Source organism: Bombina bombina, chromosome 9 (assembly GCF_027579735.1).
Source record: "Bombina bombina isolate aBomBom1 chromosome 9, aBomBom1.pri, whole genome shotgun sequence".
NCBI lineage: Eukaryota > Metazoa > Chordata > Amphibia > Anura > Bombinatoridae > Bombina > Bombina bombina.
Genome location: NC_069507.1, coordinates 3,217,754 through 3,236,609, shown reverse-complemented (window position 1 = coordinate 3,236,609; position 18,856 = coordinate 3,217,754). Strand labels below are relative to the sequence as shown.

General features: G+C 44.8%; 1 protein-coding gene across 1 annotated transcript in view; it reads left to right on the top strand.

Moving 5' to 3' along the window:
* Positions 1-18,856, top strand: part of DNA2 (DNA replication helicase/nuclease 2) — a 545,240-nt gene that overhangs the window by 485,235 nt on the left and 41,149 nt on the right. Inside the window, exon 23 of the mRNA XM_053691839.1 lies at positions 14,147-14,329. Within this exon, the coding sequence (XP_053547814.1) occupies positions 14,147-14,329 (183 nt within the window). The remainder of the gene's footprint in view (positions 1-14,146; positions 14,330-18,856) is intronic.

The window sequence follows — 18,856 nt, the reverse complement described above, 5'->3', positions numbered from 1 at the left end:
TAAATTGCATTCTGTTTTAACCTTCAATGTGGAGCCTAGTCTCATGTTTGAGGGGGGAATTAGCTGGGTTGTGAGTTGCTGATCTCACATTCAGGGCATCTTCCATCTGGTATTAACCCTTGGTATCCTGTTGGTACCGTAACAATTGGTGGCAAACAACGGGAGGATCCTTATCGCCCAGAAGAGCAACTACACAAGCCAGTAACCTCAGGAAGAGGGGGATTATTACAATACTGACTAAGATGGAAGGAGTACCAGGGACCGAAGGAACCAATGGGCCCAGCATATCAGACAGAACCCCCGAAGAAGCAAGCTTTGATCGGGCGGTTAAAATAAGACTGGCACATTATGGCCCCAACCCATCTGCGGAAATTATCGACCGGGTCATAGCAGCTGTGGAGGCCAACCTACTTCGCCAAAGCAGCGCTGCAGCAGCCCAAGTCACAGCAACCCCAGTGGAAAAGGGAAAAGTGCATTTTACAGCTTTTAAAAACTTCCTGGAAACAGAAGGAGAGATTGATGGGTACCTTGCGGATTTTGAGAGGCAATGTGCACTACACAAGGTACCCGCAGAGGACTGGGTCACGATATTATCCGGAAAATTATCCGGCCGGGCCAGTGAGACTTTTCGGGCCATTCCAGATGAGGAAGTCAGGGATTATAATACTGTGAAAGAGGCTCTGCTCTCCAGGTATGCGGTTACACCGGAGGCATACCGGAGGCGGTTCAGAGACACTGTTAAATTAGCTGGTGATTCCTACGTTGAGTGGGCATGTAAGGTGCACCGCACAGCAGCTCACTGGAGAGCGGGGTGCCAAGCCGTATCTGGGGAAGAGGTGCTGCAGCTATTCCTGTTGGAACATTGCTTTGACAAGTTATCAGCAGGAGTTAGAGAGTGGGTTCGGGACCGTAAACCCTCCACCCTGCATGAAGCTGCTCGCCTGGCAGATGAGTATACGGATGCCCGCAAACTGCTACCACTAAGCCCCCTGCTAGAGTGGGGTACAGACCCCCAGTCACCCCAGCAGCTGCCAGTTACCAACCCCCGACGCACCGCTATACCACACGGCCTCCGGCCACGAACTACCTTCAGAGAGCCCGGTTCAATTCGCGGGACTACTCACAACCTATTCGGTGCTTTGGATGTAAGCAACTAGGGCACAAAAGACCAGAGTGTCGCCTAAACGCAGCGAACCAAGCACAGTCCTGGAGAAGACCCGCCGGCGGAATCCCACGTAACCCTCAGCCTGCGGCCCACTACGTAGAGGAGCAAGAATGCTGGGGCATCCTACATGAAGCAGACCCCGTGCAAGCTGCCCACCGGAATAACCGGCAACTGGTTAAAGTGAATGGGAAGGAGGTCAGTGGTCTACGGGATACTGGTGCTACCATGACCTTGCTTCAAAAGAACTTGGTGTCTGAGAAACAGCACACTGGAGACACTGTGGCTTTGAGGGTAGCAGGGGGCGCTGTGTTCCGCCTACCTGTTGCCCAGGTACATTTGTATTGGGGAGGGGGCGCTAGACCTGTGAATGTGGGGGTCAAGAAGGACTTACCTGCTGATGTTCTCCTTGGAAATAACTTGGCCCCCCTTGTTTCTGCCTATGCGCCCATGGGTCCCACTGATGTTAACCCTGTGACTACCCGTGCCCAGATCCGTGAAGCAGAGACTGACCCACCTGCTGCTAAGCCCCAGGACGCTGAGCTCAGTAAATCTCTATCCGCTATTGATACGTGGAAGTCCTGTTACAATGCGCTGATGAAGGGGAAGAGTCAAGTAGAGAATAAAATGTTCACGTTAAACAATCACGTAGCAGTGCTAGCGGGAGAGAAGAGGAGCGCAGAGGAAAAAGCACGTTTAGAACGGGAATCTCTGCTAGACAAGCTGCACCGATAGACTGCAGAAAACACCAGCTTGAGAGTGGAACATGAAACATTAAGACAAACTTAGCGACACTGGAGGAGAAGCTGACGCTGGCTCATAGTGAGGTGCAGCAACTCAAGGGCACCCTATGTCAGTATGAAGGGATTGTGGAGACCTATAAAGAGTAGGTACAAAAAAAACTCGTAAAGAAGCTGATGAGATTTTGAAGGACTGTTTAGCAGAAGTCTGGGCACTGAAGAAGTTGAACCCTTATTTATACGGGCAGGAATTCTCTCTCATAACGGGAATACAGATGGATTGCCCCGGCAAACTGACATGCCTACCACCTCCTAGTCCGGTCATCCCCAGGTTGACCCGCCAAAGGGTCAAGCCGGGTCTGCCGGAGTGTTCCACAAGGGGGGAGCTATGTGACAGACCCTTCTGTCAGTACTGGAAGAGTTAACTTTGTTCAGCTTTAAGAAGCTATTTTCTAAAGACGGGTCCTGGTAGCAGCTATTGTGTACTGTAATTAAGTTTATGTGATAAGCATTCACTGCTAGGTGATAAAAAGGACTGCATTGTTTTCTTGTGTTTAAATTGTTTATCTGCTTAAGTAATGTAATTCTATTGTATCATGTCAAAGGGCGTTTTCCCTCTATCTAATGTACAATATTCTTTCAACCCCCCATCTGGGGTCAGACCTGCATAAATACTGGGCATACAGCCTTCAATAAATTGCATTCTGTTTTAACCTTCAATGTGGAGCCTGGTCTCATGTTTGAGGGGGGAATTAGCTGGGTTGTGAGTTGCTGATCTCACATTCAGGGCATCTTCCATCTGGTATTAACCCTTGGTATCCTGTTGGTACCGTAACACCAGTCCTATTGACGTTCAGTCTAATAAACGTTTAAATGCTGTTTTTAAACCTCCTGTGGTTTCCCCAGGGGTTTTTCTTATTCCTGAGGCTATTTCTGATATGATTTCTAGGGGATGGAATAAGCCAGGTACTTCTTTTATTCCTTCTTCAAGGTTTAAAAAATTGTATCCTTTACCAGCAAAATCTATAGAGTTTTGGGAAAAAATCCCCAAAGTTGATGGGGCTATTTCTCTTGTAAGGTGTATCCAGTTCACGGATCATCCATTACTTGTGGGATATTCTCCTTCCCAACAGGAAGTTGCAAGAGGATCATCCACAGCAGAGCTGCTATATAGCTCCTCCCCTAACTGCCATATCCAGTCATTCTCTTGCAACTCTCAACAAGCATGGAAGGTAGTAAGAGAGAAGTGGTGTAACGTAGTTGTTTTTTTTCTTCAGTCAAAAGTTTATTTTTAAATGGTACCGGAAATGTACTATTTTGTCCCAGGCAGAAAATAGAAGAAGAATCTGCCTGTGATTTCTATGATCTAAGCAGGTTGTAACTAAGATCCATTGCTGTTCTCACACATGACTGAAGAGAGAGGTAACTTCAGCGGGGGAATGGCGTGCAGGTTATCCTGCTATGAGGTATGTGCAGTTAAAAATTTTCTAGAAGATGTGAATGCTAGAAAATGCTGCTGATACCAGATTTATGTAAGGTAAGCCTGAATACAGTGATTTAATAGCGACTGGTATCATGCTTACTTTCTGAGGTAATACTCTTATAGATTTGCAATATAAAACGTTGGCTGGCATGTTTAAACGTTTTTATATATACTTTGGTGATAAAACTTTATTGGGGCCTAGTTTTTTTTTTCCACATGGCTGGCTTAAATTTGCCTAGAAACAGTTTCCTGAGGCTTTCCACTGTGTTACTATGAGTTGGAGGGGCCTAATTTAGCGCTTTTTTGCGCAGTAACTTTTACAGACTGAGACATCCAGCTTCCTCCAGGAGTCCCCTGAATGCTATAGGACCTCTCTCAAGGGCTCTTAGGCTTTCCAAAATCGTTTGTTGGGGAAGGTAGGCCCACAGCAAGGCTGTGGCAGTTTGGTGTGCTGTTAAAAAACGTCTATCGTTTTTTTTTATTCGTTTTTTGAACTAAGGGGTTAATCGTCCATTTGCAAGTGGGTGCAATGCTCTGTTAGCTTATTATACACACTGTAAAAATTTCGTTTGATTTACTGCTTTTTTTCACTGTTTTTCAAATTCTGACAATTTGTTTCTCTTAAAGACACAGTACCGTTTTTATTTTTTGCTTGTTAACTTGATTTAAAGTGTTTTCCAAGCTTGCTGGTCTCATTGCTAGTCTGTTTAAACATGTCTGACATAGAGGAAACTCCTTGTTCATTATGTTTAGAAGCCATGGTGGAACCCCCTCTTAGAATGTGTACCAAATGTACTGATTTCACTTTAAGTAATAAAGATCATATTCTGTCTTTAAAAAATTTATCACCAGAGGAATCTGACGAGGGGGAAGTTATGCCGACTAACTCGCCCCACGTGTCAGACCCTTTGGCTCCCGCTCAAGGGACTCACGCTCTAATGGCGCCAAGTACATCTAGTGCACCCATAGTGTTACTTTACAAGACATGGCGGCGGTCATGGATAATACCCTGTCTGCTGTATTATCCAGACTACCTGGGTTTAGAGGAAAGCGAGACAGCTCTGGAGTTAGAAGAAATACAGAGCATACTGCCGCTTTAAGAGCTATGTCTGATACTCCCTCACAATATACAGAAGCTGAGGAAGGAGAGCTTCTTTCTGTGGGTGATGTTTCTGACTCAGGAAAAAAGATTCAACCTGATTCTGATATGTCTATATTTAAATTTAAGCTTGAACACCTCCGCGTGTTGCTCAGGGAGGTTTTAGCTGCTCTGAATGACTGTGATACAATTGCAGTGCCAGAAAAATTGTGTAGATTGGACAAATACTATGCAGTGCCGGTGTGAACTGATGTTTTTCCAATACCTAAAAGGTTTACAGAAATTATTACTAAGTAATGGGATAGACCAGGTGTGCCGTTCTCTCCCCCTCCTATTTTTAAGAAAATGTTTCCAATAGATGCCACCACACGGGACTTATGGCAGACAGTCCCTAAGGTGGAGGGAGCAGTTTCTACCCTAGCTAAGCGTACTACTATCCCTGTCGAGGACAGTTGTGCTTTCTCAGATCCTATGGATAAAAAGTTAGAGGGTGACCTTAAGAAAATGTTTATTCAACAAGGTTTTATTCTACAGCCCCTTGCATGCATTGCCCCAGTCACTGCTGCTGCGGCTTTCTGGTTTGAGTCTCTGGAAGAGGCTTTACAGGTAGAGACCCCATTGGATGACATACTTGACAAGCTTAGAGCACTTAAGCTAGCCAATTCTTTTGTTTCTGATGCCATTGTTCATTTGACTAAACTAACGGCTAAAAATTCTGGTTTTGCTATTCAAGCGGGCAGGGCGCTATGGCTTAAATCATGGTCAGCTGACGTTACTTCAAAGTCTAAGCTGCTAAACATTCCCTTCAAGGGGCAAACCCTATTCGGGCCTGGTTTGAAGGAGATCCTTTCTGATATCACTGGAGGAAAAGGTCATGCCCTTCCTCAGGATAGGTCCAAATCAAGGGCCAAATAGACTAATTTTCGTGCCTTTCGAAACTTCAGGCTGGTACGGCATCAACTTCCTCTAATGCAAAACAAGAGGGAACTTTTGCCCAGTCCAAGTCGGTCTGGAGACCTAACCAGACCTGGAACAAAGGTAAGCAGGCCAAAAAGCCTGCTGCTGCCCCTAAGACAGCATGAAGTATCAGCCCCCTATCCGGTAACGGATCTAGTAGGGGGCAGACTTTCGCTCTTCGCCCAGGCTTGGGCAAGAGATGTCCATGATCCCTTGGCGTTGGAAATTGTATCCCAGGGGTATCTTCTGGACTTCAAAGCTTCTCCTCCAAAAGGGAGATTTCACCTTTCACAATTATCTTCAAACCAGATAAAGAGAGAGGCATTCTTACACTGTGTTCAAGACCTCCTAGTTATGGGAGTGATCCATCCAGTTCCACAGGAGGAACAAGGACAGGGATTTTACTCAATCTGTTTGTGGTTCCCAAAAAAGAGGGAACCTTCAGACCAATTTTAGATCTCAAGGTTCCATCATTCAAGATGGAGACTATTCGTACCATCCTACCTATGATCCAGGAGGGTCAATACATGACTACAGTGGATTTAAAGGATGCTTATCTTCACATTCCGATACACAAAGATCATCATCGGTTTCTCAGGTTTGCCTTCCTGAACAGGCATTACCAGTTTGTGGCTCTTCCCTTTGGGTTAGCTACAGCCCCAAGAATCTTTACAAAGGTTCTGGGGTCACTTCTGGCGGTCCTAAGACCGCGGGGCATAGCAGTGGCCCCTTATTTAGACGACATTCTGATACAGGCATCAAATTGCCAAGTCTCATACGGACATAGTTCTGGCATTTCTGAGGTCGCATGGGTGGAAGGTGAACAAGGAAAAGAGTTCTCTATCCCCTCTCACAAGAGTCTCCTTTCTGGGAACTCTAATAGATTCTGTAGAAATGAGGATTTACCTGACAGAGTCCAGGTTATCAAAACTTCTAAATTCCTGCCGTGTTCTTTATTCCACTACTCGCCCTTCGGTGGCTCAGTGTATGGAAGTAATCGGCTTAATGGTAGCGGCAATGGACATAGTGCTGTTTGCACGTCTACATCTCAGACCGCTGCAACTATGCATTCTCAGTCAGTGGAATGGGGATTACACAGATTTGTCCCCTCTACTAAATCTGGATCAAGAGACCAGGGATTCTTTTCTCTGGTGGCTATCTCGGGTCCATCTGTCTAAGGGAATGACCTTTCGCAGGCCAGATTAGACAATTGTAACGACAGATGCCAGCCTTCTAGGCTGGGGGGCAGTCTGGAACTCCCTGAAGGCTCAGGGATCGTGGACTCAGGAGGAGACACTCCTTCCGATAAACATTCTGGAACTAAGAGCGATATTCAATGCTCTTCAGGCTTGGCCTCAGCTAGCGACAATGAGGTTCATCAGATTTCAGTCGGACAACATCACGACTGTGGCTTACATCAACCATCAAGGGGGAACAAGGAGTTCCCTAGCGATGTTAGAAGTCTCAAAGATACTTCGCTGGGCAGAGATTCACTCTTGCCACCTATCAGCTATCCATATCCCAGGCAGGGATAGGCACGGACCAAGGTTGTGGCAGACATTTTCCAAAGTACAGATGTTAGTGAAAGACACCAAGGTACATTTCAAATTAAAAACATCAAAAAACACACTCTTTACAGATAGGGTAGTGGATACATGGTGGACTTGCCATCCAGCAGAAGTGGTAGTGACAGTAGTTTAAACATGCATGGGATAGGCATAAGGTTATGCTAGATATAAGATAAGGCCAGGAACTAATGAAAGTATTCAGAAAATTGGGTAGACTAGATAGGCCAAATGGTTCTTATCTGCCGACATATTCTATGTTTCTTTAAGTCAGGAGAGCGACACTTTTCTGTCAAATGGGCTGCACGTTGGATGCCCCTGGTCTAGTTCCATAAGTACAAATTAGTCATCTAATCAAACAAGTTTAAAATAACATTTATATAAAGACTGCTTGTGGTATTACCTTTTATTTTTTTTTTGGTTATATTGAGAGTCTGCAACTCCTGACCAAACCCACCCACCTTGATGTTAATTGCATGATCATCATGGTTGGTTACTTACTTGGTTACGTAAGGTTTGTCAGAGTAGGCAGTAGTCTTCTACAGACACCAGCACCACGCTGCCGCACAGATCAAGGAATTGGGATGGGTCACGACTCATGGTTAGTTGAATGCAGGCAGCTTGCTTCTTCTTTCCTCACTTTCCCGCTACTAAACGTGGCGCCGCTTGGGTCAAGGAGGTGTGAGGACCAGCATTCATCTGTTCTACTCCTCCCTCCCCTCCGCAAAACCGGTGGCGGACACAGAAAGGGCCTGTCATGGACACCAGTGTCTGTGTACGGACACCTTGCCTATCCCTGATCCCAGGTGTAGAGAACTGGGAGGCGGATTTTCTAAGTTGACAGACTTTTCATCCGGGGGAGTGGGAACTCCATCCGGAGGTGTTTGCACAATTGATTCATCGTTGGGGCAAACCAGAACTGGATCTCATGGCGTCTCGCCAGAACACTAAGCTTCCTTGTTACGGATCCAGGTCCAGGGACCCCAAGGCAACGCTGATAGATGCTCTAGCAGCGCCTTGGTCCTTCAACCTGGCTTATGTGTTTCCTCTGCTCCCTCGTCTGATTGCCAAAATCAAGCAGGAGAGAGCATCGGTGATCTTGATAGCACCTGCGTGGCCACGCAGGACTTGGTATGCAGATCTGGTGGACATGTCATCCTTTCCACCATGGACTCTGCCGCTGAGACAGGACCTTCTACTTCAAGGTCCTTTCAACCATCCAAATCTAATTTCTCTGAGGCTGACTGCCTGGAGATTGAACGCTTGATTTTATCAAAGCGTGGTTTCTCCGAGTCAGTCATTGATACCTTAATTCAGGCATGAAAGCCTGTCACCAGGAAAATCTATCATAAGATATGGCGTAAATATCTTTATTGGTGTGAATCCAAGGGCTACTCATGGAGTAAGGTCAGGATTCCCAGGATATTATCTTTTCTCCAAGAAGGATTGGAGAAAGGATTGTCAGCTAGTTCCTTAAAGGGACAGATTTCTGCGCTATCTATTCTTTTGCACAAGCGTCTGGCGGATGTTCCAGACGTTCAGGCATTTTGTCAGGCTTTAGTTAGAATCAAGCCTGTGTTTAAACCTGTTGCTCCACCTTGGAGCATAAATTTGGTTCTTAAAGTTCTTCAGGGAGTTCTGTTTGAACCTCTTCATTCCATAGATATCAAACTTTTATCTTGGAAAGTTCTTTTTTTGGTAGCTATTTCCTCGGCTCGTAGAGTTTCCGAGTTATCTGCCTTACAATGTGATTCTCCTTATCTGGGTTTTTACCTAAGGTGGTATCTAATAAGAATATCAATCAGGAGATTGTTGTTCCATCATTGTGTCCTAATCCTTCTTCAAAGAAGGAACGTCTATTACACAATCTTGACGTGTTTCGTGCTTTAAAGTATTATTTACAAGCTACTAAAGATTTTCGTCAAACATCTGCTTTGTTTGTTGTCTACTCTGGACAGAGGAGAGGCCAAAAGGCTTCGGCAACCTCTTTCGTTTTGGCTAAGAAGTATAATCCGCTTGGCTTATGAGACTGCTGGCCAGCAGCCTCCAGAAAGGATTACAGCTCATTCTACTAGAGCTGTGGCTTCCACATGGGCCTTTAAAAATTAGGCTTCTGTTGAACAGATTTGCAAGGCGGCGACTTGGTCTTCGCTGCATACCTTTTCAAAATTCTATAAATTTGAAACTTTTGCTTCTTCGGAGGCTATTTTTGGGAGAAAGGTTTTACAGGCAGTGGTACCTTTCGTTTAAGTACCTGCCTTGTCCCTCCCTTCATCCGTGTACTTTAGCTTTGGTATTGGTATCCCACAAGTAATGGATGATCCGTGGACTGGATACACCTTACAAGAGAAAACATAATTTATGCTTACCTGATAAATTTATTTCTCTTGTGGTGTATCCAGTCCACGGCCCGCCCTGTCATTTTAAGGCAGCTATTTTTTAAATTTTAAACTACAGTCACCACTGCACCCTATGGTTTTTCCTTTCTCTGCTTGTCTTCGGTCGAATGACTGGATATGGCAGTTAGGGGAGGAGCTATATAGCAGCTCTGCTGTGGGTGATCCTCTTGCAACTTCCTGTTGGGAAGGAGAATATCCCACAAGTAATGGATGATCCGTGGACTGGATACACCACAAGAGAAATACATTTATCAGGTAAGCATAAATTGTTTTCTACTCTTGCTAAACGTACCACTATTCCTATGGAAGATAGCACTTCCTTTAAGGATCCTTTAGATAGGAAGCTTGAATCTTATCTAAGGAAGGCCTATTTATATTCAGGTCATCTTCTCAGACCTGCTATTTCTTTGGCTGATGTTGCGGCTGCATCAACTTTCTGGTTGGAGAATTTAGCACAACACGAATTGGATTCTGACATATCTAGCGTTGTTCGCTTACTGCAACATGCAATCATTTTATTTGTGATGTCATTTTTGATATTATCAAAATTGATGTTAGATCCATGTCTTTAGCTGTTTTAGCTAGAAGAGCTTTGTGGCTTAAATCCTGGAATGCTGATATGACATCTAAATCTAGATTACTATCTCTTTCTTTCCAAGGTAATAATTTATTTGGTTCTCAGTTGGATTCTATTATTTCAACTATCACTGGGGGAAAAGGAGTTTTTTTGCCTCAGGATAAAAAACCTAAGGGTAAATCTATGGCTTCTAACCGTTTTCGTTCCTTTCGTCAGAATAAGGAACAAAAACTCAATCCTTCCCCCAAGGAATCTGCTTCCAATTGGAAGCCTTCCTCAAATTGGAATAAATCCAAGCCATTTAGGAAACCAAAGTCAGCCCCTAAATCCGCATGAAGGTGCGGCCCTCATGCCAGCTCAGCTGGTAGGGGGCAGATTAAGGTTTTTCAAGGATTTTTGGATAAAATCTGTCCAAAATCATTGGATTCAGAGCATTGTCTCTCAAGGGTATCGAATAGGATTCAAAGTAAGACCTCCTGTGAGAAGATTTTTTTCTCTCACGCATCCCTGTAAATCCAGTAAAAGCTCAGGCTTTTCTGAAGTGTGTTTCAGACCTGGAGTCTTCAGGGGTAATCATGCCAGTTCCTCCTCAGGAACAAGGTTTGGGGTTTTATTCAAACCTATTCATTGTACCAAAGAAAGAAAATTTATTCAGACCAGTTCTGGATCTAAAAATTTTGAATCGTTATGTAAGAGTACCAACTTTCAAGATGGTGACTATAAGGACTATTCTGCCTTTTGTTCAGAGAGGACATTATATGTCCACAATAGACTTGCAGGATGCATACCTTCATATTCCGATTCATCCAGAGCATTATCAGTTTCTGAGATTCTCTTTTCTAGACAAGCATTACCAATTTGTTGCTCTTCCATTTGGCCTAGCAACAGCTCCAAGAATCTTTTCAAAGGTTCTGGGTGCCCTACTATCTGTTATCAGAGAACAGGGTATTGCGGTGTTTCCTTATTTGGACGATAACTTGGTACTAGCTCAGTCTTTACATACTGCAGAATCTCACATGAATCAACTAGTGTTGTTTCTTCGGAAACATGGTTGGAGGATCAATTTACCAAAAAGTTTCTTGATTGCTCAGACAAGGGTCACCTTTTTAGGCTTCCAGATAGATTCAGTGTCCATGACTCTGTCTCTAATAGACAAGAGACGTTTGAAATTGGTTGCAGCATGCCGGCACCTTCAGTCTCAGTCATTCCCTTCAGTGGCTATGTGCATGGAAGTTTTAGGTCTCATGACTGCAGCATCGGACGCGATCCCCTTTGCTCGTTTTCACATGAGACCTCTACAGCTTTGTATGCTGAATCAATGGACCTGGGATTATACAAAGATATCACAATTAATATCCTTGAATCCCAATGTACGACACTCTCTGACATGGTGGATAGATCACCATAGTTTGATTCAAAGTGCTTCTTTTGTTCTCCAAACCTGGACTGTGATCACAACAGATGCGAGTCTTTCAGGTTGGGGAGCTGTTTGGGGATCTCTGACAGCACAAGGGGTTTGGAAATCTTAAAAGGCGAGATTACCAATACATTTTTTAGAACTCCGTGCAATTCTCAGGGCTCTTCAGTTCTGGCCTCTGATAAAGAGAGAACCGTTCATTTGTTTTCAGACAGACAATATCACAACTGTGGCTTATGTCAATCATCAGGGTGGGACTCACAGTCCCCAAGCTATGAAAGAAGTATCTCGGATACTTGCCTGGGCGGAATCCAGCTCCTGTCTAATCTCTGCGGTGCATATCCCAGGCGTAGACAATTGGGAGGCGGATTATCTCAGCCGCCAGACTTTACATCCAGGGGAGTGGTCTCTCCATCCAGATGTGTTTTCTTAGATTGTTCAGATGGTGGGGGCTTCCAGAGATAGATCTCATGGCCTCTTATCTAAACAAGAAACTTCCCAGATACCTGTCCAGGTCCAGGGATGTTCAGGCGGAAGCAGTGGATGCACTGACACTTCCTTGGTGTTATCATCCTGCTTACATCTTCCCGCCTCTAGTTCACCTTCCAAGAGTGATCTCCAAAATCATCATGGAACAGTCTTTTGTGTTGCTGGTGGCTCCAGCATAGCCACACAGGTTTTGGTATGCGGATCTGGTTCGGATGTCCAGTTGCCCGCCTTGGCCACTTCCGTTACGGCCGGACCTACTATCTCAAGGTCCGTTTTTCCATCAGGATCTCAAATCATTAAATTTGAAGGTATGGAAATTGAATGCTTAGTTCTAAGTCATAGAGGTTTCTCTGACTCGGTGATTAATACTATGTTACAAGCTTGTAAATCTGTCTCTAGAAAGATTTATTATAGAGTTTGGAAGACTTACATTTCATGGTGTTCTTCTCATAAATTCTCCTGGCATTCTTTTAGAATTCCTAGAATTTTACAGTTCCTTCAGGATGGTTTGGATAAGGGTTTGTCTGCAAGTTCCTTGAAAGGACAAATCTCCGCTCTTTCTGTTGTATTTCACAGAAATATTGCTATACTTCCTGATATTCACTATTTTGTACAGGCTTTAGTTCGTATTAAGCCGGTCATTAAATCAATTTCTCCTCCTTGGAGTCTTAATTTGGTTCTGAAGGCTTTACAGGCTCCTCCATTTGAGCTTATGCATTCTTTGGCTATCTCTTCTGCTAGAAGAGTTTCTGAGCTATCTGCTCTTTCTTGTGAGTCTCCTTTTCTGATTTTTCATCAGGATAAGGCATTTTTGCGGACTTCTTTTCAATTTTTACCCAAGGTTGTGAATTCTAACAACATTAGTAGGGAAATTGTTGTCCCTTCCTTGTGTCCTAATCCTAAGAATTCTTTGGAGAGATCCTTACATTCTTTGGATGTGGTAAGAGCTTTGAAATATTATGTGGAAGCTACTAAAGATTTCAGGAAGACTTCCAGTCTATTTGTTTTATTTTCTGGTCCTAGGAAGGTCAGAAGGCTTCTGCTATTTCCTTGGCTTCTTGGTTGAAACTTTTGATTCATCAAGCTTATTTGGAGTCGGGTCAGGCCCCGCCTCAGAGAATTACAGATCATTCTACTAGATCAGTCTCCACTTCGTGGGCTTTTAAGAATGAAGCTTCAGTTGATCAGATTTGCAAAGCGGCGACTTGGTCCTCTTTGCTTACATTTACTAAATTCTACCGTTTTGATGTATTTGCTTCTTCGGAAGCAGTTTTTGGTAGAAAAATTCTTCAGGCAGCTGTTTCAGTTTGATTCTTCTGCTTTTTGATTTAAGTTTTTTTTGTTTCAAACATGAAAATAAACTTATTTTTTTGGGTTGTGGATTAATTTTTTTCAGCGAAATATGGCTGTTTTTATTTTTATTCCCTCCCTCCCTCTCTAGTGACTCTTGAGTGGAAGACTACACATCTTGGGTATTGATATCCCATATGTCACTAGCTCATGGACTCTTGCCAATTACATGAAAGAAAACATAATTTATGTAAGAACTTACCTGATAAATTCATTTCTTTCATATTGGCAAGAGTCCATGAGGCCCACCCTTTTTATGGTGGTTATGATTTTTTGCATAAAGCACAATTATTTCCAAATTTCCTTTGTTGATGCTTTCTACTCCTTTCTTTATCACCCCACTGCTTGGCTATTCGTTAAACTGAATTGGGTGGGTGTGGTGAGGGGTGTATTTATAGGCATTTTGAGGTTTGGGAAACTTTGCCCCTCCTGGTAGGATTGTATATCCCATATGTCACTAGCTCATGGACTCTTGCCAATATGAAAGAAATGAATTTATCAGGTAAGTTCTTACATAAATTATGTTTTTATTTTTTTCAAATATTTTACAAATACAAGTTGCACTTAGACCCTTCCCCATAAACCATTACATGAAGTGTTTTGTATATTCGCTTACTGAGCTGTATCTAATAAATGTGTTTCAGATCCCAGCCCCAGAGTCCATTGAGAAGGGCGGCGTCAGTAATTGGATAGAAGCTAAACTAGTGTGTTATCTGACTTTGCTCTTTCTCAAGGTTAGTTTTGTTTTGTGATTCTGACCATGTGCTCTGTATGTCAGGTGGAGTTGTTTAGTAGCTAGAGCTAGGTTTACACCTGCTTAGGAAGTAGATGCCAAACTCTCATTCTACATACAGTGCTCCCTGTATTTATACACACAGAACCATTTATTTTTACTTTTTTTACACAAGGCCGGCAGCAAACCCTCAGACATTGGAATCATTGCCCCATATAGACACCAGTTACATATCATCTCTAAAGGCTTCACCACGTTTCCTTCCAATGCTGTTGAGGTGAACACTGTGGACAAATACCAGGGGAGAGACAAAAATATTGTAATTGTGTCCTTTGTGAGAAGCAATATTGATGGGAAGGTAAGTGCTTGTTTATTTCACAGTAACATAAATAATGTGGTTTTGTAGAATCAATCTAACCTTGTGCTATACCTTGCATACTGCAGTAGGTTTTCCCTTTCTCTGTGTACAGTCCTGACCAAAAGTTTTGAGAATGACATAAATATTAATTTTCACAAAGTCTGCTGCTTCAGTGTTTTTAGATCTTTTTCTTCATAAATGGAGAGTCCACAGCTGCATTTATTACTTTTGGGAATTCAGAACCTGGCCACCAGGAGGTGGCAAAGACACCCCAACCAAAGGCTTAAATACTCCTCCCACTTCTCTCATCCCCCAGTCATTCTTTCGTCCCAGGAGGTTGGCAGAGAAGTGTCAGAAGATTCCGGAGTAGTCTCTTATGGAGGGTTGTGCTCTTCGAAATGAGACTTGAGTTTTAAGTAGTACTGTCAGCCTCTCAGTGAGATCATGGATGAAAGTTAGAGTCCGGAGATGTAGGGAGAGTCTTTCTGTGAAACCATCCCGACTCATATTAATAGCTCCACAAGCAATCCGCGTTGAAGAGTTTCGCTGCCTGCTTTCTTCTCTCAAGTCTGTCAGAAGCGATGCTACTATCTGTCAGATTTGAAGGAACAGCGTTAATTCCTGTAATATCGTTTCATTTTGCATTCATCATGGATGTATTGTCCGAGAGGGGCTACAACCTTTCAGGGGGTAACTTTCACTTAGGGTCTCAGTGAGGCTCCTTTTGTATCTTGTAATCAAGGGTTAATATCTCCTAAGGGGGGTTATTAAACAGGGTTTTTTTTAATCATGTTTATGTGATTCTGTCTGCTACTGTGTAGTGATACTTCGGCTCATGGCTATATTTGGAACATAACGGCCTATGTTGAGTGACGCAGCCTTTATCGTCGTGCACGCTTTTTCATGGACTGCACGGTTTACCTTGTGACCGGGCGCGGTCACGTTTTTGGCTCTATATTTCTGCATTCCTGACCGTGTGGTGACGGAGAAATTCTGGTCCTCTGGTGTCTGGGTCACAGGAGGTAATGAGTGCCCCAGCCTGGGGGTGTAAGGTGCTGTTTAAAAATTGTCTATTTTTTATTCAATATTCCAGTTTTGGAGGATTCTGATTTTTTTGGAGACGTCTCTGATTCAGATTCTACTTCTTGCGAAGAATACAAATTGGCCTGGGTGATACATGCCCATCAGCTATGTTCCGAATGCCGTTTTAGAGTGCTCTCTTCCTCGGGATCGGGGAATCAGGGGCCCGCTGAGCCATCCGCCTCTGGGGGTTCTATCTCCCACGCGGCGAGTTCCCTTCCACCAACTCTTACTACGCATGCAGGTAACACAAACGCTGCTTATCCTATGGAGAGCAGCCTGTTCCCACCGGAGGTTGCAACACGGTTCCGCATGGCCACCTCTTTGGCGCTGGGGCATCTGCACCTCCCGGGAGTGTGCTTACGATACTGTCTGTGTTCTGTTAACCGGGGCTCGTCAGGCGTGGGATCGCCAAGTCCAGTTCAGCCCTCCGGTGGAGCGGCTGTCCCTGAGATCTCAGGGGGTCAACCTTCGGGCTGGGGTCGTCTTTTGTCCCGGCGGAGGTATGTTGCGCTTTTCATTACAGACTGGCGCGCCTTTGTGTGTTACTGAGGCACGTTTTGACGGTGCTGGAGGATCCCGATCTTAATGGGTCTGTGACCTCTGTCTTCCTCTTCGAATGGCTTGCATGATTAGGCATAAGGGATGAAGTAATCTTCTTGTACTCTCTATTTTTTGAGTATGCTTTCCAGTTCTGAGCTTGGAAGACTCCGATTCCTATTGGGCTGGTCCTGCGGGTGTGTCCTTTCTTCCTGGGCGATAGCCTCCGGGTTGCCTTATCTTTTATTTTAACCAGGATGGAGGATTTAGGTCCTCGTTTTGTTTTGTTCCTGTTGTTGTTCTCATTCATTTTTGGCCGTTCACCCGATGAGTGCTGCCTTCATTTTATTTGGGATCCGGATGGATGTGTTTAATTTGGTTTTCCCTTAAGCTCAGGTCTGTTAGATTTTCGTTTTTATGAATGTTCTTCTCTGGAACCGATTCTTGCGACTAAGTGGTAGATGCGCACTAGTTGAATTTTAGAATTTTGTTTCTAGTTAATTTATCGATCATTCGGGACAAATTTTTCTTGGAACTTGAACAGTTCCAGAGTGTCCTTATACCATGCTGGTACTGGTCGGGCGCTTTTTCAGCTTTTACCAGGGTTCATGTCACCTTTGTGGTGCTGAGAATGACTCTTGGCCTATTCTATGGAATGTGGGCTCGGATCCTACCGAAGTATGAGGCCTGTGGTTTATACGCAACTTCTCCAGACGGAGGGTTGTGCGTGCCAATCTGAGGTTGGTCGGTTCGGGGTACTCGCCTGAGCTATGAATCTGCTTCTTGCAGACTACTTCAAGGTACTACAGGTCCCCGGGAATCAGAACCGTTATTTCCATTCTTTGGAAGTTAGGAGATGTGTGTGTGTGTTTGACCGGTTTGGTCTGCTGTACTGTGTGATTGACGTTTGGGTTTCCACTTGAGGTCCTTCCGGACGCTGACTCTTTTGCCTATTGCGCTTTTTCTTGTGGTGGCGGAGTATCATCCTTCCCTTCTTTTGGGGGGATGTCTTCCTCCAACGGGGTTCCCTGCCTTCTGTGGGAGCCACGGCTCCAGCCTTTGCCTGCTCAAGGTAGTTTTCTTTGAATAAGAGCTCCTTCAAGCTCTGACTGTTGTCTATTCCATTCTAATACCCTCAGTTGGACTATGGTCTTCGACGTTAGGGTGTATTGCGTCCTCAATGTTACGCTAGCCTTGGGGCTTGTCAGTAGATGTGTCGGGGTTGGGTACAGAAAGCCGCCATTCGAGTCAGGAAGTTGTACATTTTTCCTCGATATTTCCTTTGAGGTGACCTGGTCGGTGCCTTACGTTATTTCTCTGTGGTGGCGAGCAGGGCCCTGGGTTATCGTTTGCCTTCGGGATTGATGTTTACCCTTCCTGTGTGTGTGTAGGCTGCTTGCCTACGAGATTTTTGCGATCCATTTTCACTGGGTGCCGATTCTTAGTCTGTTCAGGAGGCCTTAATGACTCTTGGGTTTGAGGCTATTTCTAGATCACCAAGTCTACGGACTTTAGAAGTGCGCTCCTTCTTGGAGGAGGCAGTTTAGGGTTCTCTCTGAAATTAGATCTTTTGATCGACTATTATCGAGGACCCTGGCCAAGGACCCTGGCCTTGGTCCATATCTCTGCATGGATGGGTGTTGATGGTTCGGTTTACACTTAAAGTTTGTGGTCCTGCGGGCCCCTTTTGTAGGGGCTGGGGCTCTGAGAGATGCCTATCTGACTGTGGCTTAGGCTTTAGGTCTTTCTGACGGGTCCCTACCGGTCTTCTGGTGCATTTACGATGTTCCTGTAGATTCCAGGTGTTTTTCAACTGGGTTGGCAATGTGGCCGAGGGGTCTCGCCTCTATGGTAGGGTTTTTTTCCCCCGTTGTTTTCATTCCCTTCTCTTCCAGAATAGGATTTGGGTTCTGCGGGTTCGGCGTTACCTTAGTATTCGTGGAGTCCTGGGGGTCCTTGGTCCTGCCTGGCAGGGTTTGTTTTTTTTCCTTCCTGCGTTTCAGGTTCCTGGAAGGGGAGCTATGATGTAGTGTCTGGTTCCTCTGTTCCTGCAGCAGGAGGCTGAGGGTTTGCTTCTACTTTGTGTATCCGATATATGGATGCTGAGGTGTGCCCTTTTTGCCCACGACGGCGTGTAGGGGGTCTCGTACCCGAGCACAATGTTTATCCTGAGTCACGGTAGCATGCCGTTTGTAGCAGCAGTCTAACAGGGGATCCTTTCTTTTCCTGTAGTCTGGGACTATTGTCCTCGATCTTTGGACTAGCCTTTGGGCTGGGACCATTATCCTGGAGGGAAGGTTGGGGATTGGTTACTCTATGCAGTGTTGACCGTTTTCTGCTGTTGGTCCTCTCCTTTGAGGGAGGACTTTAAATGTCCTCCTCCTTTCTACTGGCGTCTGGTGCCGAGTTGGGGGCGCTTCTTGGAGCCGCTATTCGGTGGGCTGCAAGCCCTTGGAGGTTTGCGGTTGGAACCATCTACAGCGATTTGCTCAGTGATGGTGTATCCAGTTACAGCTAATTGCTTTTGTCCGGATGCTAACAAGCTTTGAATCGCTTTTAGAAGGTTGTGTTAGCAATAGGGTAAGCCTTCCTTTGGATGCTTGTCTTTGAGAGTTCCTGTTCAGGCGGTTTGAGTTTCTCTTGGAGAGCTCTATTCTAGCTGCTGGGATATTTATCCTGTATCTGCTGTTTCCGCCTATCTAGCCTCCAAATCTAGATATGTTATGGGGCATCGGGGGACTCATGAATTTCCTGGAGTACCTTAGGGTGTGGTATGGGATTGGGGGACATGAGGGGTTCCTCGAGTCCTTTTGGGACATGTTCCCTGTGTATGGATCCTTCTTTTTTGGTCCTTGGGTTCTAGGGAGTTTGTCTCCCTTGGCGTTGCCTTTGTATGACAACCATGGG